General features: G+C 36.8%; 1 protein-coding gene across 2 annotated transcripts in view; it reads right to left on the reverse strand.

The window, feature by feature from the left end:
- Nucleotides 1–333: 333 nt before the first annotated feature.
- The window catches only part of MYBPC1 (myosin binding protein C1), a 71563-nt gene continuing 47968 nt past the window's right edge, over nt 334–23928 (reverse strand). The window contains exons 17-29 of one of the 2 annotated variants that reach the window (XM_048960448.1): nt 23770–23926; nt 22113–22217; nt 21348–21536; nt 19978–20112; nt 15039–15206; nt 14491–14579; nt 12908–13103; nt 12023–12162; nt 10303–10462; nt 8926–9062; nt 8504–8690; nt 2963–3002; nt 334–1049 (exon numbers count right to left, since the gene is read on the reverse strand). In XM_048960448.1, the coding sequence (XP_048816405.1) occupies nt 2992–3002; nt 8504–8690; nt 8926–9062; nt 10303–10462; nt 12023–12162; nt 12908–13103; nt 14491–14579; nt 15039–15206; nt 19978–20112; nt 21348–21536; nt 22113–22217; nt 23770–23926 (1674 nt within the window). In that variant the 3' untranslated portion in view covers nt 334–1049; nt 2963–2991. The remainder of the gene's footprint in view (nt 1050–2962; nt 3003–8503; nt 8691–8925; nt 9063–10302; nt 10463–12022; nt 12163–12907; nt 13104–14490; nt 14580–15038; nt 15207–19977; nt 20113–21347; nt 21537–22112; nt 22218–23769; nt 23927–23928) is intronic. The other variant, XM_048960458.1, reaches the window with a different exon arrangement.

The following is a 23928-nucleotide window of genomic DNA, read 5'->3' on the forward strand; positions in this document are numbered from 1 at the left end:
TATGCTGTAACTCTGTTCCTCTGATCCTTGTAAAGACTGCGTGACTTGCTCAGAAAAGTGACTGGTCCAAACTGATCAAAGCTGTTACCGATGGAATTTATAGTATTTTAAATATTGAAAACACACAGATATTAAACTGCACGTATCTGATAGCATCTCTCATTCGCACTCAGTCTTAGGTATGTTAAAGGGTGAGTTTGGTGGCTCAGGAGACTGACCCGGTTGGTGCTGTGTGCTCAAGTTCTTGCTCTGCATTATGCATCAATTACATACGAAATATGGTGAGATGAGAAAAAGATAGTAAGCAACAACTTGTTAGATCTTAAACACTTCATATTTATTGTACATTAAATAAAACAACTTCAGTTCAGTTGAGAGACTGGTGAGTTGGATTTAGGAAATCAAAACTTCTAAAGGAAGATATGTTCAGATTAAGTGATCATTAAGTACATGTGAATTAATTACTTTCTAGTAAAACCATATTCTGTTAAGCAATTCTCAGATGGATAAGATACATTATCAAAGAGGTATGTATTCCAAAGGTCTTATTGCACATCTACTGACAAATCCTTGTACCTTCAGTCTGCGAAAGGTTTGCATTGTACCACCCAGTACAAACTGACTGCCTCCTCGTACACAGCTTCTCCTCTTTCCTCATTAAAAAAAAATCAAAACACAATATCAAACAGAAAATAAAGCTGAACATTACAAAGAGTGTGTTTTCTTCAGTTCATTTCATTTCAATCCCAAAGCAATCCATGCGTATTCTTTCTTTTCAGTAAGAGCAGGCAGGGAAAACAGAGCGACAAATGAGGGGGGAAAAAAAAAAAACAAGAAGAAAAGAAAAATCTCCAGCCACACGTTTGTTCTGTTGTTGCAAGGACTAAAATGCTGTAACTCTGGCTGCCCATTCCCAGCGCGGTGGCAGGAAGCACTGCGGTCGGACTCTCACTTCCCCTCAGTTTTGTCTGCCTGTACTTCGCGCATATATGAATCAATGATATGCGGAGGCACTCCATCCATTAATAGTTTGAAGAACGAAAGCCCACCTACAAGCAAGGGATAAGACAGTTTTCAGGTTCAGAATCCATGGAGAGATGAATAGGTTTGTGCCCTTAATTTCTGCCGTAAGTGGCAATGATTTAGTCAGCCCCTACCATATATTTGATTTTGAGATAGCATAAAATTCATCCCTGTTCGAAAGTTCAGCACAAGAATTAACCATTATTTAATCTCTGTATTGCACAGAAACTTCCTGTTCCCTTGCGCAGGATGAATTGCATTTCTGTTTGCTGGTAAGTCTCATATATGGTCATTCATCTCACCCCATGCAATATTCTCTGATTAGCAAGTAACTCTCCTGGATTTCCATCAGGCTGGGTGCAGAGCACTTGAAGATGGAAGTCAGCGCAGAAGGAGAAACGGAGAAAACACCCGGCACCAAAGAGTTGTGGAAAACATGCAGAGACATTCATATTATTTCAGAGTTGGGTCTTGTATTGGTTTATAAGTATTCAGCAAAATATTTACCTCACCGCTTGAAAGTAACACCTGGTATGGCATGTGTAATATAAAAGTGTGTGTATACATAAACAGAAAAAAAAAACAAGATTTTAGATAGAGGGGCTGACTGAAATACAGACTCCAGAAGTATCTGACTACAGTCAAAGCCTTTATGTCCTGGGGAATTATTTTGGATTCAGGTCTGAGTGAAGAACATGAGCTGCCCGCTCCATGGAAGCTCTGCTTATGGCTAGGGCTGCTCTGCTCTTTGTAAGTTGCACCAAAAAGGCACAGGCAAAAGATTTTTGGAGTAGATTGAATAATTTAGGAATCCAAGACAAAATATTTCTTTCAGTGCCCAGAAAAATTTGTGTGCAGTGTGTAACACACCAGCCAGGGCATCCCGATGTATCAGTGATTGAATAAAAACTACCCAAATTAGAACTGAAATCTCATTCTGTTGGGAAAAAAAAAACAACCAACACTACAAAAAAGCCATGGAAATCTATAGAAGAAGTGAAATGCATGGCTACTTCTGTTAATTTCATTTGGAATGTGGAGCAGAAAAAAGATAAATATTTTGCTAAAACACAGGAGGCTGTCCTTACTCAAGGGGAAGGGTGGCATTTGTGGTAAAGTGCTAAGTAACACCGATCTTCCTCGTGTAGTTCTGCTAGATGCTCCGCTCTGCCAAATCACCCTGAGCTGCCAAATCACCCACTGATAACAGCACTTACCTTTGCAGCTTTTTCTGGAACGCACCAAAAGTTTTAAAGCAAAAGTACATTGTCAGGATGAAGATATCACTGTCTCCGAACGCTTCAGCTAAGTGCAACCAAGCTGATACTTACGTACAACATTTATCCCGAGTGCACATTTAAGAACTGATATCCTTTATTGACACAAGGATTATCCAGTTAAGGTGCTATTAGTTTCTAGCGATTATAGACTGAACTGTCTTGTTTAACGCTTGCATTGCTGCAGAACTTTGTTCCCGACCTTAGGTGGATGCACAACGCAGACAAAAAGATACATGCTTTTTAGCATTCTTTTCAACTTACATAGTGCAAATTTTGATAAGAATCATTCATTTGCAAATGAAATCAAGTGCTGGATAAATATTTCATTTATGTAGAGGCATATTCCTATGTGAAAATAACTGACCGTAAATGCAAAATGTGTTTTATTCATGCTTATTATTTGTGCTATGTCATGCTTGTGGTAAATTCCACTGAAACATGCACTATTAGAGAACAGTGAGAGGTGGTACTACCAGGGTTTACTGTAACAAGCAATTATTCTAAAAATCAAGTTTTACAGGCATTGAGACTATCATACTATTCATTTCAAAAACCATTTTCATTAAGAAAAATAATGAAAATCATGCCATACTAGGCAGACGTTGTATGACGTGTAAACAGACATAAGCTTCATATGCAAGTACCATATGAAAGCTTACCTTAGATGACAATATACATTCAAAAATCCTTATTCTGTAACTAAGGGAGAGAGAGAAAGAGAAGTAACAATTTAATGCAAACACAAAAGTCGAGAGAAAACGTTGAGTGAAATTATGCTAACAATTATTTCAAGATGATGTTTTAATCCTTAGTCTTGTAAAATATATGGGAATAAAAACACATGGAGAGTAAAAGGCGGGGATCCAGTTCCACTTCAAAATTATCAGTAATGTGTAAAAGCTGTATTAATAAGTACAATTAACTATAAATTCTGTAATTAGTCTATGGTATAGACTGGAACCAAATTATGCAACTGATATGTATTGTAAAAGTTTCCAAACGTAGCTTCAAAGAAGCTAACACATATATATATATTGTATTTTCCACCAGGGAAAAAAAGCACACACGTAACACTGAAACATATATATATATGTCGAAACTCTATAAGGCAAAATAATCAAGTACAGACTAATTACGTACCTGTGAACTAAAGTATGTACTTTATCACATATCCACATTTACATTAATTACAGCATGCCATTGGCTCTATAGGAGCCCTTACCTTTAATGCAACATTTTGACTATATAAAATGTCTGTGTTTATGTCCCTATAAAAGCACGCAAATTTGTACCTTTCACAGCCATTTTAGAAAAATACCTTAATACTGCAAATGCTACAGGAACATTGTATAGCCTGATTTCTTAACTTGTTTTAGTTTTGAAATAATACATTTGGATGTATAAAATACTGGAAACTGCTTTCTGGGCATCTTAAAATTGCTCTGCTGGTATTCTGGACTTGGGCAAGGATGCAAGGAAACACATTTCTATGGAAAGGGCCACATTCTTTGCCACTGTAATTCCAATGAGTCTACATTTAAAATAAGCTGTAAATGCAACAAAATTTCACATTACTAAAAGTATAAAATTTCAGCCGATTTCAATTGGATCAGGATTTTATCCCTAGATCCTGCTGTGCAAATTCAGGCACAGATTATCATTCAGGGCGCTATCTGTAATAAAAAACTAATCTGTGATAAAGAATGTATTTTAAGCACAGCAAATGACTTCATGATGCTTCTGTTATTTCAGTAATTCTGCAAACTGACCCAGAGCCAGTTGCTGAGATACAAAATCCTGTCTCCTGGAAAAGTCAGTGTTCCGGCAATAGGAGGCACAGTTACTAAATTAATTCTTCATATATACAAGTAACTTTATTCTCAGTGACATAGCAGAACCATAGATAAAACTTTTGTAATTCTGCTGTTAAATTCCTATATTCTTGATTAATTTGGCCTTCTTTGCTCATGTGGCATAGACTTAGTATGCCATGAGACACCAGCTAGTTTAATCTAAAGAAAGCAAATAAATACACACTTTGCATGCAGAAAATGCGTTTCAGTGTGAAAAGAGAGGAAGGGAATGAAATGGAATGGCCAGAGGATTATACTCATTATAAACCTGCTTATTCCCCGCCATGAAGATTGGTTCTCCTGGATTAATTACTCCTTGATATATCACTGCAGAATTAGAATATTTATAGTGGTATTTATTCGCATTTGAAATTCTTCCAAGTCGATTTTAACACCATATTTTTATTATATTTTTTCACACAGCATCTTTGTTACCATCAATTGACCAGAATGACCACCGATCTTCAGTTCATTCTTAAGACAAACGTAATCTAAAAGCACATTTCATGATGAAAAGAAGTGCAGTGCTCTATCTGATTTTTTTTCCTTGACCTCAGTGAAGCTGATACAAAATCATTTCCTTACATAAACAGAGATTTAAAGCCACATTTAAGGATCTACCTCAATATATTTAGAATACAAATTTGTTGATTTTTTAAATTTTCCTTAGTAAAATGGTATGAAAAATATATCATGAGATTCTGTGCATGCATCATCTTTCAAAATAGAGGTATTCTTGTTTCTAAGTTTATTACATGATCTTTTTCAGCACAGTTATATCTATAAAAAAATTGGATATGCAAGCATATGGAGCAGCTCTCTGAGCAGCCTTCTTTAAGTTCACTCAGCAAAACTGAAAACAGACGAGTGAAGCAATGTCTCTCTCAAGTAACATCAGCAAACACGGAATCTTCTTTTAAAGATAAATAAAGATTTATTATTTTTACTTATTATTATTGGTGCTCTTAATTGTCATAATTAGCATTAATACTTTTTCAGAAAATGAACAATAAATTTAGTAGCAAGTAGGAATTTAGATTTGTCACCTGAAGTACTGTAAATGGCTAGAAAAGTAGAAAATTGTAGCATATTGATAACATTCATAGTCAGAGTATTCATAGAATCAGGAGTCATGGAATCACTAAGGTTAGAAAAGACTGCTAAGACTATCAGGTCCAACAATAGCTTTCATGGCTGTTCTGTTGTTCAAACACCATGTAAAACTGAATCCTAGACTGTTCTGTCTGTAATTTTTCCATGGCATTCCTCAAACTGAGCATGTATACACGCATGATAATCTTCAGATTTCTGGCATGCCAGACATAGTTGGCTAGAGATTCTTTTCTCCATTATGAAGAAAATGCAATTACTGTAATATCTACTTCTGCATGTAATGGTGCTCTTAAGCATGACTTACCATGCTAATGTCTGCAGTAATACAACTGTAGTTCATACATTCACCAGACACAGAGCATTGCCTAGAGCCTGTTGGTCGTGGTCAGGCAATATTCAACTGCATCTCAACATTACAGATTCCCCAGTCTACCCCGATCATTATTTTCTTGACTAAAGTCACACCAGTTTAAAGACACATAAATGCACACATGCGCACACGCATATCCAAACACACTGCAATCCTTTTCTAGCAATTCAGACTCCATAATTCTGTGTGTCATTTTGAAGTGCAGTCATCTGAAGAACCCTATTAAATGAACAGACAAGCTGGGAAACTTAAAGAATGTGAGTTCAACACATACATCGACAGAAGGTTGAAATAAGGTTCAATTATGTTTTTATGTTCATTTAATACTTGTTGAATTTGTCTGTGTCATATAGCAAACCCCAGGCCTATGCTGGTTTGTCAAGCTACAGCTTCTGTCTTTGCTTAATCCTATTTCCTTTGAATTCATCAGTTGAACTGCCAGTCATGTTAAGAGCATTAGCACTGAATCCTTGCAACAGATGTCTGGTATCTAAACCCTACGGACTGAATTCAGTAGACTTCAAACAGTGGCCAACAGACCTGCCAGGATGCAGAGGGGGATCTCAATGAGGGCAAGGACTCACAGCCCACAGTGCTGGGAAGGAAACACAGATTAAGCAGGCGTGGTAGGAAGGAGTGGGGCTGCACCAGGTGATGGTATGAGATTGGGCTCTGAAGCATGCCATAATTAGGAGCTTTGTGATAATGAAGGAATCTGTCACATAGCTAAGGGAAAGAAACAGCATGCAGCCCAGATGGGATGCTTAATGAACTGCATTTTTCGGGATTTCTTTCAGGTGTGATGCAAACCCAAAACACTGTAGAACAATCAGATGTTCTGAGTAAGATGTCTGTGGAGTAGTATTACACTTTTTCAGTTGATCTTTTAAAGAAAATATTACTTATTTGAGAAAAAAATAAAGGTATTTATGAATCTAGAAGTGTCTGTGCTACAGACATTCCAGTCAATGGATGTGGGAGGGTTTATTAAAAAAAATGAGAAGGATAGTCTGAACTTTGTCTACAGAGAGAATTACATTCTCATTCTCGCTTAGCAACTGTTGGACCCAATGTGGATGGGTTCAGTTACAATCCCAAGATAGGGCATGAGAGCAAGTGAGGCTTCAGGATGTGCTGCAACCAGCTAGTATGATGGTGACTACAGTCCTCAGGACATGATGCCCCAAGCCCAATCTCTATCTGAGATTTCCTTTGAGATGGATGATCAGAGCGATGCTTGAATTTGACTGAGGTTTTTGTTTGTTGGCAATGTTAGGAAGTGATTTAAAATCACAGAGCTAGAAGCAATCTTGAGACATCATTTAGTGCATACCATAACCCAACAATAAATTTTACTGTTGTCATTCCTCTAAAAGTCTCATGGTACCAAAGGCTCTACAACCTCTGCTGTTCTAGTTCTTCACTATTCTCAGTGTTATCTATCCTAAGCATAAGTTGCCATGTAGCAAGATACATAAATATATGTATTTTTATACAATCTTTAATTCAACCATTGTGGAAAGAGTCAGCTGTAGCTGGGAAAGACCTGGAAGCATTCAAACATAATGGATTGTGTGCTCTCATTTCAGGACATTAGTCAGGAAACTGGACATAGGAACAGTAGATAGATATTTCTCAGCAAAGATCCTCAAGGACATAATATCACGTGTACCTAGTAACCACTTTAGTGAACAGAACTGTAACTTTTTTTCTCCCTAGATAAATTACTTTTATTTGATTGGAAAAGTATCCAACCATTTCCAGCCTATTTCAGATAGCAGTACATAAACATGCAATTGTAAACAATTAAATTTCTGTCAGTATTGATCAAAGGTGATTTTTATCTTTTTTAAGGACATGAAGGCCTGGGGACTTAGAAAGTTTGATGGAATAGCAAATTAACTTGGACTTTGCCTGCTGTATAAAAACATAGATGAATATATATGAGTATAAAAAATAGATGAAGCAACCTTCCCAGATGATGAGGTCTTCTGCTGTGCTGTGAAATAGAAAATTTTCTTGTGATTATGGAAAAGATTCATATATCCAGTTCAAGGACATTACCTTTTAAACAACAACATAAAAATAAATCATGACAGTTAAGAAATGTGATATTATGCGTACTTTCATTATACTAATTAAAGTTCAGGTTCGTAGGCTAAATATTTATTGCAGTGGCTTCTTGCTAGCAGATTTGAGCTGTAGGACAAGATGCACCAGAAAACACAGACAAAGGAAATTGAAATCTAAAATCAACACAATACAATGCTTGAGGATATTAAACAGTATAGTTTTCTTTATAGGCAAGCATGATAGAAGTAATAAAATTAGGACCATATTTTGATAGCCTAAATTCCCTCTACACTCCTGACTTAAACACTTCCTATTGGCTCTGTGTAGGCAGCTTTCCTTACTTACAACTTCACATTCATTTTTTCAGAAATGCTTATTTCATGGTTGAAGCAAAAGCCTTTGGTGAAAGTTAATACAGTTAAATATGACCACATCTGTTGCCAGGGAGTAATTTTCTGAAAGTACAATTTTCAGAAAAATTAACTAGTAGTCCAATCCAAATCCTCTTGTCATTCTTGGTGCCCCAGTCAATGCTAAAATGCTTCTCCTCTTTCCTCGTATTTGCAAAATAACATTTCAAATATTTTGCTCCTAAAAAAAAATCATCAGTTATATCAGCTAGCTTGTGTTCTTGGCAACAGTTCTTGTGTTGCTCTGTGATTTTGCTAACATAAGCAAAAAAAAAAACTAAAAAAGCTAAAAACCCTTTTGCTTTTGCCTTCCTTACTTTTGTCTCCTGTGTAAATGGTGTTCAGATGAGCAGTGCATTTGCAATGAATTAAAACCCTTACCTTTTACTTCCAGTTTGCAATCAACTTCTGCCTCTCCAAGTTCATTGACAGCTCTGCAAGTGTAAGTGCCTCCATCATATGGACTGGGTTTGCGGATCTCCAAGGTGCAGACACCTTGGTTGCCGAACATTCGGTACCTTGGGTCATTCAGTATAGCAACCTTGTTTTTCAGCCAGGTTATTTTGGGCTGTGGTAGAAACAAAAGAAAACCCACATGCAAAAACCTACAAATGGAAATATTTTTTTTACCACTGCTTATAATGCTCTGGTAATGCTGAGTAATTCAGAAATGGTACAAAGCAGATAAAATAGAGATAGAAGGGAAGCTAACCATCTAACCAGCTAACTAATAAAAATTGTATTACAGTTTTTGTTTTTGGGTTAAAGTTTCTCATGTGTTAACTGACACTGCTGTGCTGTACCTTGGGGTTGCCCCGAACGCTGCAGTTCAAAGTAGCATTGTAACCAGCTACAGCAAACGTGTTAACTAGAGGCTGAGTAAACAGTGGTCGTTCAGTGAAGTCAAAGTCGTCGTAAACTGGGTATTTGTAGACTTTACCTATAAAATGAAAACAGTGCATTAATAAAGACTAGTGTTGCAGTATAACTAAATACCCAAACTTGAACATCTTCAAATATACTCTTCAAATTACACTATAATTTGATAATAATAATAATTTGATTATTTGATAATAAAAATATACTATTCAAATACTTCAAACATCTTGAAATGTTACAGAGACTCTGCATCTATTCTGACCTGCACTCGCTTAGGAATCAGTCTGGTGTAGTAATTTCAATCGTTAGAGAGGCTGGAAGGGGATTTGGGAATTTACTATTGCCCTTGGTTTTGATATAGAGTTCTGAGAGCTTCTCTTTGTCTTGTGAGTAGATGGTGTACTAAATAAAGACAGCTGGACAGACTGACATCTTTCCCTGTGCACAGGCTTCACCAGATATCTTTGTTGAAACCTTTTCCAATATGCTGTACTGGCTACAGTGAAGCTTAGGCCTGACATTTACTTTCATGACAGAGTTGAGTAAGCAGTGATGAAAAGCAATTCCTATAGCTCTGTTTTCATTTGTGATCCTGTTTCTAACAGAAACACACTTTTCTTTTTAATAGTGGAAGTGTATTCCATTTATCCCTGACTTCCGGTCTTTCAGCCTGTCCATGTGAGTTGCACAGATTGTCTATGCTCTATATCATGGCAGTCATGTATTCCTTCCTTTCAGAAAAACACAACCAACCAACTTCGATTTTCTTCAGCTAAATTATCAATTTGTGGAATTTTCCTTCCATAAAGAGACACTTATTTTTTCAGGTTTACATTGCTTTTTTAAGCTGACAGTTTCTGAAATATCAGAACTTTTGATAGCAGAGATTCTGTTTGTCCGGGTTCACATGCTAGAGAGGTGAAGCAAGAGGTTAAGCTTATTTGTTGGCTTGGCCCTGAAATGTACTGCAGCACTTGCATAGCTGGAGCTGAGTCTCCATGGAGAGGCCACGGCTCACGGCTCTTAACAGAACCGCTTGGCTCCTCTTCCAACTTTTGTTGACTTACATCTGCCAGTGGTGTCATATGAGTGTGATATCCAAGACCACAGTAAGTGACAGAACATGGAAAAAATGTCCTACTCCATAGAAAAACTTACAAGCTATGTAGACAAACAACAAAGTCCTAATATGAAATGTCCTAGCTATCTACTGTGCCTCATCTATGGCTTTTATGTCTAATCACCTTCCAGACTCCGTGCACACCCCATCCCTTTCGATAAGGAAAAGCTAATTAGCTAACCATCTTTTGCAATCAAGGCACTCTCTTTGGTCATTGTTGCATCCTCACTGAGGCCACACATGTTTTCAGAGAAGACTCGGAAGTAGTACTCGTTTCCTATGACGAGCTCATTAATGGTGGCACTGGTGCGGTGGTAGTGCTCGATTACCGTGAACCATTCCTGAAACATACAAACACAGAGGCTAAGCTTCCTGCAGCGCAGTGCAGCTTTCACACGTATGTTGCTTGGAAGGATCACTGACGGGGGATAGTACAGTTTTCTTTTAAAGAAGTGTTGATGAAGAGTAATGTGCTGAAGTAAACAGTAATTAATTATTCCATCTGACATGAGTGATAATGAGCATACGCAGAGTTCATTACTGAGAAGTGAAGGCTGAATGGAAAGTGGCTCCTATTGAATGGCTACACTCTGTTAGCCCAAAGGTTTCTGTTTGGGAAATTCAGCATTACAAAGTTTATTCCTTGTGAGGTGAGGTAGGCTTCTACACTGTTGACTGAACAAGAACCACTGCAGATAAGAAAACTGCAGATTGGAGAGAAAATCAAAGCCCTGGGCTGTGACACATACTCACGAGCAGCCAATGCATTAATATACCCCCTCTTCCACGGGTTGAATGTTTGTGAAGAACATACATTCAACCAGGTGATCTTTCTGGAGCAAAAGAAATATTTAAAGACTCAGGTGGAGAGAAGGATTTTAGCACTTTGGTCTTCAAGCCATAATAGGACATGTAAACTATATCCTAGTACGTAACACCTACATAGCAAACTAAGATTAAAAAAAAAAAGGTTTATGCTAAAATAGAATTAACATTAAGTAAAGTATGACAACAATGTTTTTGCTTTTCCTGACTCTGCCTTGCACAGTTTTTTCTTTTTTTTTTTTAACACACTCTTGCTGAGCTTCCTGTGCCTTGGTATTTGATTTGATTGGTATTTGATTGTCTTCAAAAGTCAGTTTATTTTAGATTTCTCAGAAATTGATGGACTGCCATCCCATGTAACCTGTGGCGTTTTCTGTACTCCTCTGAGGACCTATTGCTAAGGAGCTGTCTTTTGGCAAAATGATTTGCTGTGGAATGACAGCTATGCCAGAATTGCAAAATTCATCACCGCAAAATTCATCCTCCACATGGAGGAACTATGACCTGAATGACCCATGACACTCTGAGCCCTAGACACTGCTGTTGTTGCTTTCTTCCTCTGACAGTAACTCAAAGACAGGAAACATTTCTTCATCTGGAAGAAGATCTCTTGCAATCTGAAGGCAGATTAAAATTGAAGAATGGGAAGGGAAATAGATCCACAGGAGGAATGAATTGATCAGAGCATGAAGCAGATCAACTTACTTAGTTTTCTAGGTAGTGGGCAAAAGGATTGCTTTAGATAACGCAGCTCCCAAAATATTGTCCCAGTTTTCCAGTGTTTTAATTCGCAGTAAGTATTAAATGTAAGAATCCAACTGCTGTCTTTTAAGGAAGTTTACATTTCATGTTAGTTTAATGACAATGATAAAAAATATCTTGCTTGTTATTGCCGTTTCATGTCAAAGGTTTTTAGAGCCAGAAAATCCTTAGAATGTTTAGAAATACCTTGTAGATTTTCATAAAAATTAACCAGTCAGTGCTTTATCCTCCTTCATTAATTATTATAAAGCTTTATATTTTTAAAAAGAAGAGCTTCGTGAATACATCAGCCTTTTAAGCATCTTGTTACTTACCATGCTCTTCTTATCTGCTTTTTGAATAGTGTATCCAGTGATGGCAGCATTGCCATCATCTTTTGGTGGCTTCCATGATAAATTTACATTCTCTCCCCAGACGTCCTCAATAGTTACAACCTCTGGTGGGCCTGGGCGATCTGTAATGACAATATGGCAGTCATCATTTTTCATAATATTTCTGTTCTTTCTCTTTCCTACACACACCTTCCACTTTCTCTTTTGTCTCTTTTCTGTATATACATTCCACTTCTTTTACTTTGTCTCTTTCTTACGCATGCATATGCCGAACTCAATGTCCAAAGAACGCTGAGGCTGCAAAATAACACTTTCAACAGTTAACCCATGCCAGAATCATGAAAATCCTATCTGGGTCACTTTGTGAATATGGTTTATAAGGTACATACTCTCTTCAGTTGCAGATAGTCATGACATTTTGAAAACCTGATAGTTGTAAATTTGTTCTTAAGACAGGAAATGTCAATCATTATTATGCATATTATGTAAATAAATATGTTGGTAAAAATTGTAAGTAAATGTTTTTTTCTCATCTTTCTTTCCTGCTTTCATGTATTTCCAATTTAGAATTTCTTCCATGTTACATTTATGACAAACTTACTATGAAACCATTTATGGATACCAGTCAAAAGGAAAAGGCTTGCATCCTAAATAAACAAGAACATGAAAAAGAAAACTGAAAAAAAAGAGACTGGCATGTTCAGACAAGCTCATGCCATTGTGTAGGAAGGTTTACTTAGAGACTACAAATCTATAGCCGAGTAGTTGGATGTAGAGAAAAGATTCCTCTGTTTTTACAGCTATAAGCTTGGAATGGCTGGAGTCTTCTTCTCTGGCATGCATATGCTTCTGTTTCTCAAAACATACCAACAATTTGAATATCTATTGTAGCTTTATCCACCAAATTTTCTACTTCCACTTTCATGTCATATTCTCCAGAGTGGCTCCTTTCTGCCTTTCGGATAAAAATAATGGTGTCGTTCTCAGTGTTGCGGATGTTGATTTGGTTCTTGTCTATTGGAGAACCATTTTTCTGCCATGATACTTTTGCCCTTGGTCTTCCCTGTAAGAAGTTAGGAAACAATTTATATATGCTTTTCAGAGAGAAAAGAGCATTAGCTACAAAGAGGAAATTGTCTTGAAAGAAGCATTTTTAAATCATACAGAATTTCAGATGCAATCCCATTAATTTACCTAAAATGCAACTTTTTTTTCCTTCAATAGACAAAAATATTTGTATTTTCTCTATTTTCTGAATAAACTGAACAAATATTTAAATATTTTCCTTCCTTCCTTCCTTCCTTCCTTCCTTCCTTCCTTCCTTCCTTCCTTCCTTCCTTCCTTCCTTCCTTCCTTCCTTCCTTCCTTCCTGCCTTCCTGCCTTCCTGCCTTCCTTTCTGCCTTCCTTCCTGCCTTTCTTCCTTCCTTCCTTCCTGCCTTCCTTCCCACTTTTTCTTTTTCGTTTTTCTTTTTTTAAAGAAAATCTGTAAAAGAAATAAAAAGCATAACAAATTTCTTCCCCTTTTGGAACTGCCTACATTTTCTACACTGCTGGACACCTAAATAGTGGATTAAAGCTCCAGGGATTTTGAATTCTCTTCTTTCATTGCAAAAGCAGTTGAAATACTTTTAGTTAGACTGGCTTGACATCTTTTGAGGAGAAGTGCATATAGTTGTGGCATGGTAGTGCCATTTTGGTGCCTAAATAGGAGTGAATTCCACTTGCTTTACCATGAGATTTGCCTTCTGGATGCAAAATATTTACAACTGCTGTCCAACACTCTCACCTCTTTTGAAATGTCTAATTTTAGAAAACATTTCTTTAGTTTCTCTGAAACGTCTTTTGTCGTGTATTGGTGGTTAAGCTTTTATTAAACTTCTAGTAGCTTTGTAGAAACAAGCATTTTTATGTGAGCAGAGAAGATTTCAAATTACAGCTTTTAATTCAGAAGAATAAGGGCCCTATAGGTAGAGAGGCAGTTTTTGTGAAAGGTGCTATATCCTTGGAGATGTTCTTGCTATAGATGTGATCTCAAGGATTTAAAGCTGCATTTCCTATAGGAGATAGTGAAATTCTGCCCACTCTTCACCTCCCTCTCAAGACAACACAATGATCAAATATTACTGTATCTAATTACTGCCAGTCTAATCATTTTGCACTCTGGTAGTGATTATCTTGCACATAATCTCCAGCAGTAGAATTGCTCTGTGGATGAGAGATGACTAATCAGTTTGTCTAAGCTAGTTATACAATTCAGTATTTGGCTTGTCATCATTTATTTGAGACATCAAGACATAAACTCTCAAGCGCCTTTGTACTTCTTTGTGCTCTCTCACATCTATTCGAATGAACTCACTTGACTCCCAAACTTACATAGAAAAAAAGAAGAAGCAGTAACATAAGGAAAATGAGTATTGAGTATTTTCCTGTCAGTGTTTTTAGTTCTTACCTGGAAAGGAATAACAAGATTTACAGTTTCTCCAACTCTTCTAGTATAGGTTTGTTTTAAGTGTCTTGGCAGGCGAATCTTTGGAGGTTCTGAAAAAACCCAAAAGCTTTGAAATTTATTTTCTTTTCTAACCAAGGCAGTACTAGTGGGCATCGATATAAACAGAAATCTGCATTTTCTGCAATTCCCAGAAGTGGCCAATGAGTGATATCTTACATTTCTTGGTCCCGTATTCAGTACACCTTTGGTGTCTGTAACACCACATGCTGTGATGGTAAGAATAGGTGGGTACTTAGTGCTACTTAAAAAAGAAACATCAAGATCTGTAGAAGACTTTAAAGCCTGTGCAATAAAGGCTCAGAAATGAAATTTTAAAAAATTACAGATTTTTTAAAATACATTTACATGTCTTCTAGTCACTACAAAATGGTTTTGTAAGGCCATATCATCAGCTTCTAACTAAAAGTATTAGCCATAAAAAAAAACCTACAGAACTAAACATGGAAGCAGAGTGTATTTGTGGGAGAACATAAGCAGGAGGATCTTACCTATCACTTCCTTGACTAAGATAGGCTGTGGGTGGTACCTAGGTTCACTTTCACCTGCAGCATTCACAGCTTTTACTCGCACAAGGATTTTTGAGCCAGTTGGCAGACCGTTGATTGTAAACTTTGTTTTGTCTGTCAGTTCTGGGTTAGCGACGATCCATTCATCAGCTAGTTTAGGAAAAGAGGAGGATGAACCAAAAGAACAGGGAATTATAAATATATCCACTGCCCCAAAAAGGAAAATTACATAATGGTAATTGATTCATTATATACTGATGCATCCATCTCATTTTTTTTTTCTGTTTTCTTCAATAATGTTATATGGATTCACTTTAATTATAACTGAAAAAAAAGCTTCAAAACTCTTAATGGATTTCTGTCAATTATATATATAAATAAGTAAATGTTTTAGTAATGTGTCTATCACTTAATTGTACCAGAGAGATTAGCATTTTAATTCAGCTGATAGAAAACAAGAAGGACGTAGACTGTATCTCCAAAAACACTCACCATCGCTTTAACAACTTTTTTGGAGAGAAAAGGGTTTGAGAATTCATTTAAAGAATTTCACATTCAAAACAAGTACTTATCCTAGATAATACCGTGGGGATGAGAAAAGAACAGACTATTTACACATTGCAATGAAATGCCATCTCTGCTGGTGCCTTTAGAAGAAGAAGTCTGTATCCAAGTTATTCACTTAATGACGACATTCTCAAATTTTTAGCCTACTCCTAAGCGGACGCATGCAATCCATGGAGTGATCCTAACAGTACAGTCTTTCAGATAAGTTTTGATACAAACAATACTTTCTTTTCACCCTATCTTGAAAACATAGATCATTTCAACGCTGCTGGCGCCTTGACCTTAGGAATCAGACTTGTGCAGTAGTAAGTCACTGCTGATACTTTCCACATCATGTAAGGACAGCATTATAATCCTAGCATAAAAGACAAGGGAACTACTGTAAGAAGTGCCCTGCAGACTTAGCCACAACACTGCGATACATTTGCATAAGTGTGTGTCTTACTTTTAGGAATTAAGTTCTCCTTCAAGCTGCTTCCTTCAGGTTCTAGTAGAAGAGGATTGTAATCAATGAGTGTTTCCTGAACACCTCCCCCTCCCTTATACATGCACTGCTGCAAACTCTGAGAGTGCATGCACTCTCAGAAATTTCTTTACTTTTATAAAGAGAGTTTTCTTTCACTAAAGAAGTTTTAAATCCCTTGTTGTATACTCTACCTTCCAGGTTGAAAGGTGGCTCCATCAATTCCTCAGACTGATCTGTCGATATACCTTGTGAGAATCCAGCTTTAAAATTAATCAGAGACACTCACTTTCACACAGATGGAGAATTTTGCCAGTGGTTACAAATTCCTGTTAGTAAGGTGCTAGATTTTAAAGACTTAGAGGACCTATACGTAGGGAGTCTGCAGGTAGAAAAGAGGCGGGAAGAGGTGGGAAGGAGGCATCTAGATCAAGAACAGTTATTCTCACAGGAAAGCTAAAGGATAAAGAAAGAGGAGGAGATGAAGTTGGTTCTTTCTTTGGGCTGATCACAGCCCTGGAAAGATGAAAAGAAAGAGATGAAAGAACACTTGGAAAAGAGAGAAATGAAGCAAAATGATGATGGGAGAAAAAAAAAACAACACATCATAGAAGAGAAAACATCATAGAAGAGAAAAGGAACTCTGGGAAGAATTTTGAGAAGAGAGACAGAAAAAAAAGTCTTGAAAAGTAAACTTAGGGAGACAGAGGAAGAGAACACATTTAACTAAAGGCAACACAGAAAGAAAATCACAGATGATGACAGATATAGTGTAATCACTAAGGCTTTATTCCCTGATCAAAGCTATCATTGCCCTGGATTTCCTGGAAGCCTGAACTTGGCTATTTTCAGGATAATAAAAATACTTTTAGTATTTACACATGTTCCTAGATGGGAACACTCACAAGGATCTCAGCCAACAGAGACTCTCTGAAATGCCTTTTTACTAGCTAAAAAACAGATTATTTGCAAGTGCAGTGGCCCTTTAAAGGCAGATAAACATAACATCCAAAGGAAAATTATGCTAGACTTGAAATATCACAGAAGAACCAGCCAGCAGAGTACATTGCTAAGAATCGGCTTATCCAGTGTCAACAAGACTTGGTCTATTCTAGCACACCAAAACAAGAGGTTCAAGTTGAATGTTGTAAGCTAGCCCTAGGGAAGGGAGTTCTTTATCCATACATAATGTGTTATTCATTCCCATGCAATGCCAGATGCATACACACATGATGAAACTCCTATTGAGTTATATAGAGAGAGCTGTCAAAGGCGCTACCTTAACTAACGAAGTCCAAAAGTCCACCATGTTGATCAACTTATGAGAGTCAGGCTAAAGGGAAATATCAGTTTTCACAAAGACAAACTGATGTCAATCATACATGATTCCTCTAAATTATAATTACACAGATAGATGACACACATATTCAGACTTCCTATTTTCAGCCTGTGATTTCTCCTAATGAATGCCAAAATAAGGAAGCTCCAAAAAACCCTCTTTAAAGCTATGTCAGTGATGACGGTGAAGGAATGAAGACAGATGAGTTTACAAACAGAGAAGTAAAAAATAGGTACAGCAGAAGGAATATAGACACAGTCATAAGAAGTATCTTGAAGTTAAAAAGATATTAAACAGTATAGAATAAATTAGTCCAAAACAGAAAAGGCACTGAAAGGGCTGAGAAAGGGAAGTACTGAGATATTGCAGGAAAGAAAAAAAAGTTAACATGTATAGAAAATACTGTATATTTCAGTAACACAACTCTTCTTACCATTTTCTACTAAGCTTGATTCTTCCTAGCCATTTTCATAACATATATACATTAATAATGTCAGCTGTGCATATAAAGGTATATATACATGTACAGAAGACATATAGATTTACATAAACAATCAGAAAGTTATGCAAAATACATGGTATTTTAACTGAGTTAAATAACAATAAGATGGCGTTCACTGACATTCTAAACACATGACAAACATATGTTTGTCATATTAAACATTATGTTTAATATTGTAAACGTATCTGAAAAAAAAAATTGTTCCATTGAATGGCTATACAGTGATCTTCTTTATAACAGCCCTTAAAAGGTACATTTTGAAGATTCGTTTAAACACCTTAGTTTGGATTACTGTATATACATACATTTCTCATTCTCTCATTTTGCCTAACCTACCAATCACATGCTATAACATCAAGGATCTTATGACTGTGATACATTACAAACACTTCTTATTTTTCACCATCATCCTACAAATGCTAAACAGAGTATAATATACAACATACACATTTTCAGTTTCCTTTTACCTTTTGACTATGCAAATGAAACAGACAGTGGTATGTGGACAGTCAGAGTAAATGATCTTGAAGGTCTTCCCAACATTGCTAACTCTGTGAATCTATGATTATAGTAATGCTGCACCTTGATCTGACACTGTATGCTTACTCTTTCTGACCTGTTTCCACAGCTCCCTCTCAGTATTCAGGGAAAACCCTTCCTGTTGTTCCTGCTGTGTCCGCCTTCAGGTAATCTTCTCCAGACCTCTGAGCTTCTTGCAGTCTTACTGTTCCTTACAGATATTCATCTCAATGCTCTCACATGTGGAGTACTCTCGAGAAAAACCAATGTGCTTCACTCCCTCTCTCTCTCACTCAAGTGGGAGCTGAGGATTCTCTGCTCCTGTAGTATCTGTCCTATTTTGTAAACTACTAGTTTCCTGGATTTACTGAATCTGAAATATGTGACATTGTGAATGACAAGTTCTCTCCTCTACCTCTTGTATCCAGGCTGAGAATTGTATTCATGAAACTCTTCTACTGAAATAGATGTCTTTATGAAAAAAAAAAAAGCCTTGAACTCATCACTTGTTTTACAACACAGTGAAGAGCAGCAACTGACAGGAATCAACATTAAAAAGTCTCATTCATCCAAACACTCAACATTGCTGAAGTTCCATTGTTTGATGTTTGCCCACAGAGGCTGGATATTGCACACACCAGTCTTGCCTGTTTGGTACTCACCTAGGAGTTAACAGTCACTTTTTTAAAATAGTTTTTATTCTTTTTTGTTTGTTTGTTTTTTTACAATCAGGAGTTACTTTTTGAAAACAGACTTCATTTGATGTCAACTCAGAATAAAATCTGTTGAAAAATACTAAATTGCTCTGCTTAATTGCCAGAGCTACTGGTTGTAAAATATAGGGTGTTTCCCTATTCCATCCTATTTTACTTTATTGTCTTTATTGTCTCTTACATCTTTTTCATTCTCCTTCAGCTACATGTAGTTTTATGACAGATAGGCATAGTTAAAGATCCTTTATCTAATTAGCTTGAAATGTTGTGGAAATTCAATATTCAGACATAAAATTTACATGCCTAGCTAATTTCTATAGCCAGTTGTTGGGAAGGCTGTCCACCTATATTGTGAACTGGTACTTGAAGTAGCCCGTTAGTAATATGTCAAGATAGAGATGATTACACTGAGGACCTCCTGTCCCTAAAACCCAGCCAACCTACACACAATCTGGATCACACATATATCAATTTATTATTTCCTATTCATCCATCCATCAATCCATTCACACTCACTTCGTTGCTTCCACTTTTCATTGAGCTAAAAGAAGAGGAAAGGCATTAATGTGTCTTTACCTGAACTGCAACACATTATATAGTTTTTTGATTTGTTGTTCACATCATACGTAAAGTGGGTTAAACTACAAGAATGAGTGGGATCTGAAATATAAACTAAGGAGGAGCTTGAACAGAATCCTGATGCTGGGAGTTTCTAACTGATTAATCACCCCAAAGTGAGTGCAGCTGACACCTAAAAAAATAACGGAGGTCTCACGTATTTTCACTTTGAGTAACATACCACAGTCGTTGTCACTTACTTCCTTCAAAGCAGTACTCTACAACATAGCCATCTAAACCTGCTGCTCCAATGTGGTCTGGTGGCCTCCATCTCATCGTCACTGAGGTGTCAGTTACTGAATCCACTGCCAGGAGAGTTGGTGGACTGGTAACAGCTGAAACAAGAAGGCAGCAGGGAGAAGGCTGAAAACTCCTGTTCTCATAAAAGTTTATATTTTTGATGTTTTCCTCTAATCTGGCATCATCTAGATCTCAGGCAAAAGGCAAAATCCAGGCATTTCCAGTCATCCTGAAACTTCTTTCCCATTTAGAACCAAACCAGAACAGATACCTCCTCCTGAACCTGCTCACAGCCTGACCCAAAGAGTCAGATTCCTCCCTCTGAGGAATGAGGAGGACGAACGGAGGTGAGAGGTGTGGTAGAGAAGTTTTGGGTAGCGTGTTCCACGACAGTATGTATTTTCACAAAAGAAGGAAGCATGCTGTAGCAATAATAGCTGTCACCTCCTTCCTCTTCTGCTGAGCAAGGTGGAAACCTTTGCTAATTTTCAAAACTGACACTTGTTTTACAAGGACTTCTGACTATAACAATAGTTTGAACAATTCTTTCTTAACATTAAAAGGCCAACAAGTTAGCAGTCATAAGGAAAGTGACAAAGCCTCTAGCTGTTACATTAATATAAAGTACAAATAATAAGAGAAAATAAAAAATGGTGTGAAAAATGATCTAGCCTGATTTGGTTTGTAGTTGGAAAAAGGTATTGATAATATATGATTCTTCTGAAAAAAAAATCACCAAAACAGAAAACCCGCTACCATACTTCAGTTAATAAGGATGAGTGAGGCATGCAAATTCATTTATTTTTATTTCTGCTGATGGACTATATACCCATGTTAGGTGCTCTTTTTTTTTTTAATTTTATTTTTATTTTATGTTTAGACTTCTGCTCACTTTTTCTGGCTATTTTTCACCAAAGGTCCTTGTCTGGCTGAACTTACAACAGGAGAAACAGAACAGCTAAGACAATATTTCATTATTCTCAATTATCTAAACTTCCAGTAGTTTGATACGATTGACTCAATATGCAGAGACATGAAGCTGTCAATTATGGTACTTGAAAAGTATTGACTATAATATATTGGGCTCACCTATAGTATGTCACTACTTTATTGTAGTGCAACATTTTTCTGTCTGTACCTATTTTGTTTCTTGCTTATGAAAGATATATATTTAGATATATGAATATATAATTTACACAGCACCTAGTATAGACAGATTGTGAGCAACAGAAATGTAGAAAGAACTACAGTTATATAATTAAATGACTGCAATAATGTATCAAGAATAATCGTCTAATGCATAGCCATTTCTCTAACCTTGTTTACTTACCTAAAGGAACAAAAGACTTTGAAGGCATACTTGGTTTGGAAGTGCCTATTGCATTAACAGCAAATACACGGACCTCATAAGCAACACCTTCAATCATCTTCTTTGGCTCAAAGGTTGTTTCTTTACACAATTCAAAATTCAGCCTCATCCACCGTGAGCTTTGTTTCTTTTTCCTTTCAATGAAATATCCTATAGACCAAGCAAAATGGTATTATACAAGTAATAGCAAGAAGTTCAATAGTGAAGTGTCCATGTTTTAGTGAAAGTGACCTGTAGTTCTCAATATGGCTCAATATGTCTTTCTAGCTTCAGAGTTCTTTGGGAGTTACTGCTTAATTTTTCTCCTTGCGGATTAGCTGCTAGTCACATGTTTGGCCTCTATGGCCATGTACAGGCTTTTTTCAAATTTCAATTAATTTTTTAATTTAACATTTTAAATTTAATTTTATTTAGTTTGGAGAGCCTGATTCTGCTGGCCTCTGATCTCCTGTGACCTTCTTCTATATTACAGTTGGTTCTGAAATTGCTAACATTCAAACTCTTCAAGTTTTGCCTTTATAAAAAGTCATCTGTCAAGTAGGGAAATGGATAACAGGTAAAACTTATGATAAAGTCAAAGATTGGATGTAATATTCTTTTGATAGACTATTCAAAGTGCCATTCTGCAGTGCCAGAGTTGAACTCTGATACTTTGATGCCCATTACTTGGAATGAGTTTCTTTTCTCTATATTAGAGCATCACCAAATGAAAGGAAAAGTATTTACCTAAGATGGGTGATCCACCATCATTTGCTGGAGGTTCCCATGTCATAACACACCAGTCTTCACCCACCTCAGTCACATTTGGTGCCTGAGGAGGATCAGGCACATCTGTGGTTGAAAAAAAAATTTAAAAAAATAATAAAATATATATATATATATATAATGAAAAGAAAAAAAAAAAAAAAGATCTTTCCTTTTTATGCCTAGCCTGTAATAAAATACCTCAAACAATAAACAAATCTGATTAGTTTTTGAAGTCCAATTGGATAAGTTAGAATAGAAAATGTAGAGTCAACCACAAAAATAATCCTGTGTTGACAAGAAACGGTGAGAATGAATGGAGCACAAGTACATTGGTAAGAATGGAGCAGCAGAGGGAGACAAAAACTCATCACTAAAATGTGAGTGACAACATTCAGAACAGTAAGTAGGAGACATAGATACTGTGAATATACTTGGCCTTTCTGGACTAAATTCTTCGTAGGTAAGATATTCTAGCATCCATTTAATGTTCTGAGATTTGAGAGCACCTGCTTTGCTAGTCCTTCTTCTCTGATCTTCTGTAAATAATTCAAGTACAGTCTCACAAAGACCCATGGGCACTTAATGTTTTCTATCATCTTACATGACATTTTATTCATATATATATGTGAGTAAAACAAATCCATGACTTAGAGAATGTTAGGGGTAATGCATGGGGAAAATTACAATTCTTAGAAGGGGTTACACAAAGGCTGGACTGGGAGCTACATGAGGTTGACAATAGAAAAATGACAAGGTAAAATGTCATAAACTCATTTCAAATGTTCTAAATCATTGTTTTCTGGAATAAGCACAATAATGATACAGGGAAGTCCTCCAGGTACATAAAATATATTGGTAGCCCTCATTTGTACTTAACTCTCTGGGGTAGAGAACTTTGACCATAGGTGCTTCGATGGCATTGCACATTTGGCTCAGAGCATCTCAAGCTCTTCTTTGCACAGTTTTTGGATTCAGTAGTAGCAGTGCAGAGCTCCCATTTAAGGCACTTCTGTGGGAGACACAGTTCTGTAACTCCTCTGAGAAAAAACTGAAATTAAATTTCCTCATTTGGAATAAAATTTCTGGCCAGTGATTTTTTTTTTAAAGTAACTTTTGCATCATTTTATGTGGATACTGATCTGAGAAACATGATCTAGGAGTTCCTAATGAAAAGAAAGAGAAAGGAGGTCTCTGTGCATCCTGACAAGTGGGATAGGTAGGGATAAATGCCAAGTTCCTCAGCACTGTCAAGACACTTGAGGGGCACTTGAGGGCACGTGCCAAGAAAGAGCCACAGCCGCCTGGAAAATACAGAATGCTAGAAGCAACAGGAGGCAACCTCAGAAGCTTAGCCTCAGCAAGGTGAGGTGGCAGCAAGGGGTGGTAATTAACTCCTACTTAAACCCATACTAAGCTATTGTGTCCTTAATTAACTTTCTGCCTCAGTATCCTTGCATCTCAATTTCACACCTGGAAATGAGGAAAAACAGAGGGACAACAGAATTTACAGGAGAGATAATAGGAAGAAGAATGCAGATGATATCGGAGTGCAGAAAAGCAGTATTCTCAAGGATAATTTATTGAAAAGAGCCGTGGTAAATGACATCGCTCATGTGCACTTTTCCACATGACTTACCAACTACTTTTATGTTGATAAGGGCTGAGTCCTCCCCAGCTTCATTCTTTAATGTTATTCTGAAAGGTCCTGAATCTTCTCTCTCAGCTGTGTCAATGACCAGGCAGCTGCTGTCTGAATATGTTTCTGCACGTATTCTTCCACTGTCTGTGATCCACT

This window comes from Lagopus muta, chromosome 1 (genome assembly GCF_023343835.1).
Source record: "Lagopus muta isolate bLagMut1 chromosome 1, bLagMut1 primary, whole genome shotgun sequence".
Taxonomy (NCBI): Eukaryota; Metazoa; Chordata; class Aves; order Galliformes; family Phasianidae; genus Lagopus; species Lagopus muta.